General features: G+C 40.9%; 2 protein-coding genes across 2 annotated transcripts; both read right to left on the minus strand.

Annotated features, from left to right (window-relative positions):
• Positions 1-13: 13 nt before the first annotated feature.
• On the minus strand, positions 14-5,049 carry LOC136552985 (mitochondrial import inner membrane translocase subunit TIM44-1-like). The gene is made up of 15 exons (XM_066544570.1): positions 4,882-5,049; positions 4,680-4,744; positions 3,897-4,003; positions 3,671-3,745; positions 3,502-3,577; positions 3,344-3,388; positions 2,851-3,258; positions 2,700-2,768; positions 2,549-2,613; positions 2,149-2,217; positions 2,004-2,076; positions 1,614-1,718; positions 1,314-1,385; positions 1,161-1,223; positions 14-554 (listed from the first exon to the last, which is right to left on the minus strand). The coding sequence occupies exons 2-15, from the start codon at positions 4,740-4,742 to the stop codon at positions 420-422; spliced, it is 1,425 nt and encodes a 474-aa protein (XP_066400667.1). The 5' UTR covers positions 4,743-4,744; positions 4,882-5,049; the 3' UTR covers positions 14-419.
• Positions 5,050-6,193: 1,144 nt separating this feature from the next.
• LOC136550621 (26S proteasome regulatory subunit 4 homolog) lies at positions 6,194-10,201 on the minus strand. Its single transcript, XM_066542260.1, has 5 exons — positions 9,614-10,201; positions 8,653-8,898; positions 8,082-8,468; positions 7,856-7,996; positions 6,194-6,607 (listed from the first exon to the last, which is right to left on the minus strand). The coding sequence occupies exons 1-5, from the start codon at positions 10,097-10,099 to the stop codon at positions 6,524-6,526; spliced, it is 1,344 nt and encodes a 447-aa protein (XP_066398357.1). The 5' UTR covers positions 10,100-10,201; the 3' UTR covers positions 6,194-6,523.
• Positions 10,202-11,173: the final 972 nt, after the last annotated feature.

The following is an 11,173-nucleotide window of genomic DNA, read 5'->3' on the forward strand; positions in this document are numbered from 1 at the left end:
TCAGATCTGCGAATGCAAATTGTGAAGCGTTTTCAAGCACATCGGCTCAGAACGTCCCTCTTGTGCATCACAATTCAGTCACATATTTTTGGCCATGCCCAGAGCCTCTGGCAGCCGTGACAACAACACACCAGCGTGTGTGTTTCATTCCCACTTGGGACAAAAACGAAGTTACTATCAGTATACGCTGGTTACAAGCCTTTCTCAGCCAACATAGAGAATAACAGCTAATTCTTCGAGTGACATGCGTTAGATACATCAGCAAAAAAGAATAGGAAGAAACTGCTACCATCAGGACATATATATAAAAAACAATCAATCTGTGGAAAATTGCTTGCACCGAGGGCAACGTTCTTGCACATTGCTCATTGAGCAGCTGATCCAGTGAAGGAAGAGTAAGAACAAAATGATGAACTGCTCTATATGAGAGCTTTGATGCCAGCTTGTTGCATCTCACGCAGCCGCCAGACTGGGTAATAGGATTCTTCTTCTGGCACATCGTCACTGTCCATGAGTTGCATAGCCCACGAATAGAAGACGGTTTGGATGGTATCCTGGCACATTCCAATCACACAAAATAGAACTGTTACTTAAATCAAATGTCGACTACAAGTCTACCGGCCAACTCAGGCAAGACAATACGAGCATGCCACCATTCCTCAACACTCTATAGACTCAACTATTTAAGAGGTGCATGAAGTCTGGTGCACCTTTGACACTAATATATATCATGGATATCAGCTTGTGCTATTCATATAAACCAACCTCACATCTAACAATGGCATTAGCTATGATATAGTAAACTTTACCAACACAAGACTAAATAATGCAGCACCCCACTCAGGTTCAAAGACAACTGCCCTTTTCAAAACCACAAGGAAACATTTCACCTTGAAAATTCTACCTAAACATTATTTGCCCAGACTCAAGTGGAGTGTTCGTGAAACTGCTTGGTTCTACACAAGTTGCAAAATAACGCATAAATTCATTCATCTGGGTATATTGTCTCAAGTATCATGTCAGGATGAGAGGGATCATGTTATGAAACAAAATCTGTCACCGAGATCATGATTGAGCTATCTTGTAATGAGTCTACCATACACGCCAAACATAAAGATAGGAAAGTTTTGGTTTACAATATCCCAAAAAATAAAGCCTACCTGTCCTCCTTCTGTGACTTGTCCTTCTCGATCTCGAACACAGTATATCTGCTGTGTTTGGAACTGAAATATATATTGGAAACAAGCATACACTGTAAGTAGATTAAACTAAAAAAAGGCAAACTTAAATTAGCATAGCACTAATTCACTTACGCGTAAGATAATTATGGGTGAAGATCCAAACATTTTTGTTTCCAATACATCAGCTTCTGAAATGTGCAGGATCTGTAAAGGCAATGGAATATAAGAAAATTTCTTGGTCTCTTTTTTTTAAAAAAAAAAGAGGCAGCAGGATCTTATGTTCTTCCCACCTTAAGAGCAACAAGCTACAGTCAATAATGAAGAAAAAAACAACAGAACATAGCAATCAATTGTGACTGAGTTTGAATTTCAACTAGATTCAAATAAGCTATGGAAATGGACTGTCCAAGACATCATTGAACCATGACCTACTTTGTGATCAAAAAATATTCCCTGTGATGCATAAGCTTCTCTCTCTCCTTTGCAGCGCTCAATCACTTCCTTGGTGCAATATTTTTTTAGAGTCTCCACATCACCCTGAAAGCATAATATGTAACTGTGAAATGACCAAAATTCTGAAAGTGTATATGAGTGGGCTGATTTATCATGTAAATTAGACAGAATCTCAATCAATCTCTCTGAACTTCACATTATAAACTTATCTGGAACTCCCCAGTGTCATAATAAGCGCAACAAATTTAATCTTTCACCAAAAAATATATAAAAAGGTAATATAGAACCAGCCCATCTCATTAGGGCAGTCAGCAATCACACTAGTTCAAACAAGGAAAGAATTTCTTGTTAGTATAAGACATGGGTTACCTTTGAATATGCAGTTAGAACTGGCTTGATCGTTTCTTGGACATCGGCAACAAAATCAGAAAGAGAAAAGGACCTGTGCAAAAAAAGGTGATATACAATTCAATTACGTCCTGAGTCTCTCAAAGTTAAGTTGCACACGCCTTACGGGTCTCGTTGCCGAATTTCCCTGAATGTCACCGCAGCTGAGGTTTCTTCAAGCAAAGATTCATTCAAGCTAGAAGGAATGAACAAAGAAAAATCAGCGACGCGTCAGAAACAAAAAATATTGCATATGATGAAATAGAGGGGGGATACAACTGATTCATACATTCAAGAAAGAGATTATTGCATTGATTACTTTTTATCCCTATTTGTGCTACTAATGAAGTGCAATCACCAATGGATTTGCAGCCATGAATGCACCAGTCAGTTGCATTACTTGGTGCTTTCAAGACCTAAATGTAATGTGCTAAATGCCAACAGAAATCAATAGTATAGCATAGTTCAGATTGAATCAATCAAATTCCATAACCAGATAAAACAAAGAATAATGGGGCACATAGTACTCTTGAATTTTCTCAACCACTGGATTGTCACTTGTCTCCCATCTTTCCCTGACATCTTCAGCTACCTGCATTTGCATACACAAAACATGGATATCACTGCAAGAGAAAACTAGGTTTGACCAAAGACATTTGTACAGCATTGTGATGGTACCTCTTGTCCCTTGGTTACAACAGGCTTGGTGTATTCATCCACTCTTTTATAGACGGGATGACCTCGGATCTTAGAGAGAAAAAGAGGATTTCAGATAGGAAACCAATATGAGAAAGATGGGCACAAAGTTGAACAATCTCCTCAAAGATACCTTATTCTTAAATGCTTCCCATTTTTCACCCAATACTGTCCTTTTTGTTGGCGTAAGAACTAAATCGGTTCTCATACTCTTTTCTACTTTAGCAGAAGCATGCCTAGCTTGATGTTTTTTCTTTCTGCTAGAGCTAGAGCTTAATTCATCCTTGACGATTTCATATCCCTGCTTAGCTAAAGTTGAAACTTTTGTGTCCTTCAACTTTGCAAATGTGCCGGATACCACTGGTGAAGCAGATGAGATTGTTGACTTCAATTTAGTGAACAATGTATGGCTGTTTGTGGCATCTTCAGACGTGCCATCTGAATGCGAGAATGTCCCAGTTTTCTCATATTTTGAAGCTTCAGGCGAACCATCCCTGCAACTTGTACTCTCTTCTTTTCCGACTCCAAAACTTTCCTTTACCTGTAAACAATTCGTCAAGGCAAAGAATACATGTTTACGAAATCACGGTCCGTACTGTATCAGAGTGATATTTATTTATCCTTACCTCTTCTTTAGCAGCAAACATTTTTTCTTTGATATTTGCAGTAACCTACAAGTGGGAAAAGAATGCCCTCATAAATCTATGAGCATAAAAACAAACAAATCAATAGGGTACAGTTATCAAAGTCAAACAATCATCCTTGACCACTGTCAATGGCTTACCATTTTAGATGTCTCCTCAGCTTCACTCCAAACATCATCAACACTCTTGTATATTGTCTCAGTCGTTTTCTTAGTTCTGCAAAAAATCATATTGTTGCAGAATATCATAACTTACTACTATGTGTAGATGATTCAAACCTGAAAGTAGTGCAATAATTTTGCAACTTACCTTACTTTGAGATCTTCCTTCACCACACCAAGTTTCTCGCCGAACTCCTTCATGGATTTCTGGAATTCAGGATTACTGCAATAAAAATAAAAATTATGATAAATAAATAAAGTGAACAGATGCTGATCGCCATAATTGTACATGAAAGGTGATTCAGCAGTATGTAATCATTATTTCAGTTGTTTAAGATTTCATCATGATGGAGACCTTAAAAAGTAACACATACCTCTTGGCCTCGCCCTTTAGTTGCTTAGAAAACTCATTGAAAACACTTAGGTTCCTGCTATTCAGATGTCTATATCCATTCGTTGGTTGCACATTTGGCCTTGTAGCCTACACCACATACCAGCAATGGATGGCCATTAGTAAAATGCATGCAGCTACATAATAAATGAAAAAAAGGATGAAAATAAGGCATAGAGAAAAAACAACTTCACATGCATTCTGCATTGGTTTGGTTACATACTGAACAAAGAAAAAGACACAGAGAACTTTGTTTTTTAAGTGGATCAAATCAATAAATTGTCTAACTAACCTATGATGAAGTCGTACAGTTTGTGCTACTGCAAACAAGCAAATTGTAGCTTAACAAAAGGTGTACAAGCAAGTTTAAACTGCCGTTCGTCCCTTGTTTGTGCCGTCATCAAGAAATTCCATGAAATGATTCAATTTCACACAAATCTTCAAATCCAATTAACTATTAAAAACAAAACATGTGTAGCAGACAAATGGCGCCTTCAATGTTCAAACTGCAACAATGAACATAATTTTTCCCATGAAAGTTACTTCATCGTTTACCTCCCTGAAAGTAACCCATACTGGTGGGTGATGGCTACTATTCAACAGGATGCAAATGCTCATAAGCTATTTCAGATGATATCGGAGCAAATGCCCATATGCTATTGTTCAGGAGGGGGGAAAAATCCCATTGTAGTCCACAAATATCTTACTACTCGAAATATTAATACTACGATTACCAAATTGCTAAAAGAGAACATACTCCACTCACCAATCGCAGCGCGGCTTCGGACGAGGGCCGCCGGAGAGCCCGGAGCAGTGCTGTGGTCGCCATCCCTAGCATGGACGGACACATGTAGAGCCGATAGATTTTGCAAAAAGTTGGAAGTTTGTAGGCATCAAATAGCCAAATAACTTAGGGTTTGGGTGCTCGGTTTCGCACGGCAGGAAGGGGAGAGAAGGGGTCGGAATACCTGGTGGTGGGTGCTCGTCGCCGGCGATGGCCTCGGTACCTAGCGTCGGGGTGGCGGTGGCGGCGGCGGCGGTAGCCCACCCAGTCGTCGCAGAGAGAGACAGCACACGCGGACGCGGGTGAAGGTGAACGGAGCGGTAGCCCAGTCCGGGGTTGTTCGGCCCAGCCAGAGCGCACCCCCACGGGCCTTCGCATGGGCCATTCTATTTCAAAGTTTTTTTCCTTTGCAGTTTATTGTTTTTTCTTTCCCTAAAAAAAGGTTATTATTTTTCTTATTTCTTTCTTTCCGTCTCTCTATTTTATTTTATATTGTTTCTGATTTTACATTTATCCTGTCTATGGGACAGTGCCAATGGTTAGTTTCCAATCTTCCGCAGGAGTAACTGCGAGCACCCTCTTTGCGCGTGCATGGCAATCCTACCGCATGTGTTCGATAGAATGAAAGAAAAACACGACTAAAATAAGCCAGTTTAACTCAGCTACAGTATTTTAGTATCGATGGGGTTGTGGAGATAAACGTAGTAAAAAAGCTTAAAAAAACAGTCGTTTAGCAGCTAGTTTCAAACTGCTTTGACCATAAGTAACTTATAAGTTTTCCTTGTATCCTAATGTGTGGGTGTATGTGTAAAATCTCACCCGTGGAATGCAGATACAGTTATAAGATTTTACCCGCTGCATATGGATATGTCTTTTCACTCTTTAGTACCTAGGGCATGACAGTCGTGGAATGCAAATGATTTCATCTATCCTATTGATAATCTATGTCATACCTAGGGATGACAGTCGACAAAGTAAGGTGGTGCGGGTGGAGTAAATAACCGTCCAACAAATTGGCTAACGGATACAATTTCATATCCGCACGTGTACTCACAGGGTAACATTTTGTATCTGTATCCGCACCCGTGTTTATTCTTATTTTTCTAATTGTTCACATATGATCCATGGCATGTTACATGCTATATTTTCTGTGTTTACAGGGTACACATTAAATGTATTAATGTTCAAGGGTGTATTTTAGTTTTTCAAGAAGTATCCTTATGATTTTCTTCTTTTTTTTTATTTCACAACCAACTACAGGCGTAAGCTTTAAATAGAGATGCAAAAACATGTCAATTTCCTCTACTATCCAAAATTTCATTTCATTTATATAAGTTCCGCGTTCCAGGTTACACTATTCACCAGGCCTCGCCATCTGATTAACCACTGGTAACTGATTCATGGTGCCACATTTTGCAGTGAAATCCCATCAATTTGATGCCACTTTTGCAGTGAAATCCCATCTATTTAAATCAAGCTGACGGGCATCTCCAGCATTTTCATCTATGCAAACGTGCTCAATTCACCATTCGATCGAGAAGACAGCACGTCGAATGGACGCGGAATTAACGGAATACATAATCCGTGTTTCTTGTGAGGATACTGGTAGCCGATGCATATTTCTAGCACAACGTTCCAGCATTCTCCGAAAGGGAAATTTTACTTGAAACAATCAAAGCATAATACCCGTTCTCTGACCACTTAGCTCAGTGTGCAACTAGTATTGTGGCAACCAAACCAACATATCTCCCATGATGAAGAGAGGCGCTACTACAATAGGATAACTTGTTCTGACAAGGCAGGCACGAGGCTCCAATTCGCTACATCTACATGTAGAGACCATCCGGAACACCTTCCTTCTTCTTGTACATCACCTTCTCCTTTGCCTTCTTGAAATCTGAATGGGTCACCTGGGTACCCAAAACAAAACATCAGCAATGTCAAATGGAACCATGAAGTACTATATGTTCAGATCAGACATAGTTACATGTACAAGCACATTGGGTCTAGGAGGTACTCAACAAAAATCGATCAGTTAAAAGAGTCGCATAGATTATGTGTTCAGATATGGGGCAAGTGATAACAAACCGAGTTACCAATTAGAAACCATGTAACAGATTGTCAGGAAGAGAAAAGAACCATATATGCTCATGCATAAATCTATGTGCAAAAAAGTTGCCCTGACGCACACAACAAAACTTGATCCAATGGAAGAACATGCCATGCGTGTACTGTAGGAAAAAGCAATGCAACAATTTCCATTCATCAAAACAACACTTCTCCAATTGGTCAGCTCACATGGTTAGACACAAGGGTATTGGCATTTCCACGTACAACGGATCAAAGTGTTATATTTGAAGTACACAACATAATGACAATTTTTTCTATGCAAATGGATATGGAGCATCAACCCTATGCTCACCTTCACAGGGGTACGCACATCACAGTTCTGGAAACCTCTACAAAAGCTAAGAAATGTTCCATTGAATGGATAATTGCAAACAGAGGCTTCCTACAATCAGCCCCTTTGCATGTGCTGATATCATGAAAAGTGCATTCATCTGATAGGCTTCTTAAAATGATATCCACACAACTGACCAACTTGAGAAAATAATCTGACGAGTACGAGAATCATATTCCTGGTGATCAGCTGGAATCGGTGGATTACATCTATTTTGCAATGTAGCACAAATCATGTCTCCTATACACTATACAGTGAGGCGACGACAAAGACTTGATGGATATGCTGACGGCAAGGACAAACAAGTGATGAATGATATACAAGCTCATGCAGTGATTCTGTGGCCTTTGTTGCCTTCCCTCTATCAGTTTTTTGCAGTTATTATTAGTTTTATTTTGGTCTATAACGTCTTTTCTTGTTGAAACCAGATACGTTAACTTTCTTATATGCAACTAGATCTTGAAACTCCAATTTGTCTAAAACAAAGATGACATTGTGCAACATGCAGCAGATAACTACATCTTCAGCAAGACAACAGCAAGAGAACTGCCCAGTTAGCATACAGAATGGTTCAAGTTAAATACAGCCAAATATAATTCCTATTCGATAGCAAATAAGAGGTTGAGTTATTTGAATACTTGTATTCACCCAGAAAAGTTTTATATCAATTGAAGAAGGGATAAGTGTTCAGGTTCACCTTCATTCTACGTTCTCTTAAGGCGAGCAATCCAGCCTCCGTGCAGATCGCCTTAATATCAGCGCCCGAAAACTCATCTTTGGTCATAACAAACTCTTCCAAGTTCACATCGTCAGCTAATGTCATTTTTGCCGTGTGAATCTGCACAGTTTACAACCTTTATAAGGACAAAAGGTATTAAGAACACTGATAATGTAAATATTACTATTTACAGATGTCACAGTACTTGGAAGATGCGTCGTCTAGTTTTAATATCTGGGAGAGGAAATTCAATCTTCCGGTCTATACGGCCTGGCCGAAGCAAAGCAGGATCAAGACTTTCAATACGGTTTGTTGCTAGAATAACTTTAACATCTCCACGTGAGTCAAAACCATCTAGCTGATTCAGCAGCTCCAACATAGTTCTTTGAATTTCACGCTCTCCTCCTGAATGAGCATCATACCTCTTTGTTCCAACTGCGTCAATCTCATCAATAAAGACTATTGAGGGAGAAAGTTCATCAGCCACCCTAAACAATTCTCTGACTAGCTTGGGACCATCCCCAAGGTACTTTTGAATAAGTTCACTACCGACAACACGCAAGAAAGTTGCAGATGTTGAGTTAGCGACAGCCTGCAGAGAAAGTTTCAAGTAATCACTACCCAAGTACATGCTATTTGAAAACTGAAGTAGAAAAAGAATGCATAATGTGGAAAACACATAGACAAAGGCAGATATCATTGAGGATCGACGTCTGCCCCTACAATACTAAGCAATATAATATATATATTGTATGCTTGTAAGCCTGAGCACTGACCTTGGCAAGTAAAGTTTTTCCTGTTCCAGGTTCTCCATATAATATGACTCCCTTGGGGGGCCTGATCCCAATGTCTTCATACAGCTCAGGATGAGTCAAGGGAAGCTCAACTGCCTCTTTAATTTCTTGAATCTGAGCATCTAGTCCACCAATGTCAGCATAAGATTCCAAAGGAGCTTTCTCAACTTTCATCACAGATACCATAGGATCAACTTCATCTTGCAATATACCAACCACAGAGAGAACCTGAAGTAAACATTTGAGTGAGAAAACAAGCTGACTTACTATATCCTACCAGTTGTAAACGATCCACTAATGCATGCACAAATGATGATTATTGGGCACAAATAAGTATGTAGGGAAAGAGCCTAGTCACAGTCAGAGATGTATACGAAGGACACTAAAATGAATACAAGTATAATAATTATTGAACAGCAGTCAGACATCACGCACAATATATCAATCCTAAGATAAAATCATTAGAGTAACTGATATAACCGTGTTACAGGAGTAAGCGGACAACCACCACACTAAAACGACTACAAGAAACATAACAGATCGTGTACTGAGACATGAATCTGAACAATCACGATATCCTAGTAAACCCTTAGTTTGTCATAATCCATGATTGGAAAAAATGACCTCCAAGTCACCTTTGGCAATCAACACAGTACAAACACTAATCCTCCACAGGGCCATAGTATGCTGATAAATCTAACTTTCGTGGTTTTGCCAAGTTTATGTGAATGAAAACCTAAAAATTAATTCAACAAATCCCCAGCATAACAACAAAGCACAGAGATTACCGGATACCCTTAATCAGTAGGGTCTACAAATCCAACGACTCCCAGTGACCAGCTAGCACTAGATCGGAGGGAGATATTTAGATCGAGGATGCTAGATCCGCACCGGCCAAGTAGGGTAGGGTAGTAGCGCGGGTCCCTAGAAAGTAGAAACAAACCTTGTTGTGCATGAGGATGGAGCATCCCGGTTCCAGCTGGTCCTTGTCGACGAAGGATAGGATGCCGACGTAGTACTCCGGTCCGACTGAGGAGGAGACGATGGCGTGGCTCTCGTCGATGATCTCCTCGAGGGATCCGACGCTCATGGGGGTGCCGCGGAGGTCGTCGACCTTGGATCGGTCCTCCTCGGCCTTGTCCTCCTGGGGCCGGAGGCGCTCCTGCGCGGCGACGAACTCCTCCTCCATGAGGAGGTAGTCCTTGACCCGCTCGAGCTTGAGGAGGCGGAGTCGGCACTTGGAGAGCGGCGCGACGTTGGGGAGGCGCGCGGCCGCCTCGGCGCCCTTCTGCTTGCGCTGCTTGCGGCCGACGCGGGAGGGCGCGGCCGGCGGCTCGAACTTCTTGTCCTTCTTATCGCCGCCGTCCCCCGGCTTGCGGTCGCCGGCGCCGCCCTGCTTGCCCATCCCTCCCGGAGTGCCCTGCCCCATGGTCCCGCTTGGCCGCCGACGAAGTGCTTGCTTTGGATTTGGGTTTGGGGGAAGGGAACAACCTGGGGAGCGATGTGTGCTTGGGTTGGGACTCCGCCTCCTTTTCCTCCGACTTCAACTTCCCCAGCAAGATGAAGGGACTGGGTCGCTGTCTGGGCTGCATGGCCCGTGATGTTGATGGGCCTAGGTTTCTGGCGGCCCATTTTCATAGGCCGCCTTGCACCTGTTTTTTTGGAGAGAAAAACTTGTTGTGTGATATTGACAGAAAAAAAAAGTGGTATTGAGTATTTCACGTTGCGAACGTTATAATTTGCCGGATACCATTTGGAATTGTGGTTGTTTAGAACATCTCCAAAAGTCTTTCTAAAACTTACTGGAGCCATTTTCGTTTTCTCCCTTTGGCTAATAAGAAATCCGAAATAAAAGAAGACTATATTTGAATAACTAATTAAAAAAGTTGTTGGAGTTTTTTTTTATCAAAATTTCTATTCCTAGCAATTAGGATCGGAAGCATATAGAGAGTTGTTTGGAGTAGCTCTTATAGCAGGACATCGCAACGGCTGTGATACTATTTTTTCAGATTTGATGAGAGGCGAGAGGAGGGAGATCTCTTTTATGCTATATTGTCTTGGTCGTGTGCAATGCAAATACTGCCCTTGTTTGATGTCTTACGGCGAAATCTTCCTTTTTTCTCTTTATAAAAGCAAATTAAACTTTTTTTTAGAATTGCTTCTTGGTTGTGTGTTGCTATGGCGCAAAGAATTTGATGAGCAGAAAGGGGCACAAAAAGGTATTACTGCATTTGTTTGGATAAATGCTATATCGGCCCGATCATGCATGCATCATGTTGAGTGTAAGCATGGATGGATGACACCAATTAGTAACCAAAACGTACTTAGCACTATCATCACGCATCTGGAACAATCCGTCCACTCACTCTGGTATAAGAGCATCTCCAAGAGTTCCCTAAACATCCTCATAATCCTTGTTTTTTTAGATAGATAGGAAAAAACCCTCTCCAACGACTACTAATATTTATTCTTAATCTTTTAGGACTTGGGAAATTCCTCCACC

This window comes from Miscanthus floridulus, chromosome 4 (genome assembly GCF_019320115.1).
Source record: "Miscanthus floridulus cultivar M001 chromosome 4, ASM1932011v1, whole genome shotgun sequence".
Lineage (NCBI taxonomy): Eukaryota > Viridiplantae > Streptophyta > Magnoliopsida > Poales > Poaceae > Miscanthus > Miscanthus floridulus.

Excerpts from the sequence above, each read along its gene's own strand:
- LOC136552985 (XM_066544570.1), bottom strand. The coding sequence starts at position 4,742 with ATGGCGACCACAGCACTGCTCCGGGCTCTCCGGCGGCCCTCGTCCGAA. Across the intron at positions 3,259-3,343 it reads TGTTTGCTGCTAAAGAAGAG|GTAAAGGAAAGTTTTGGAGT; the intron begins GTAAGGATAAAT and ends AATTGTTTACAG. Across the intron at positions 2,769-2,850 it reads GGGAAGCATTTAAGAATAAG|ATCCGAGGTCATCCCGTCTA; the intron begins GTATCTTTGAGG and ends TTTCTCTCTAAG.
- LOC136550621 (XM_066542260.1), bottom strand. The coding sequence starts at position 10,099 with ATGGGGCAGGGCACTCCGGGAGGGATGGGCAAGCAGGGCGGCGCCGGC. Across the intron at positions 8,899-9,613 it reads CCATCCTCATGCACAACAAG|GTTCTCTCTGTGGTTGGTAT; the intron begins GTTTGTTTCTAC and ends TGTTTACTTCAG. Across the intron at positions 6,608-7,855 it reads TAAGAGAACGTAGAATGAAG|GTGACCCATTCAGATTTCAA; the intron begins GTGAACCTGAAC and ends TTGGGTACCCAG.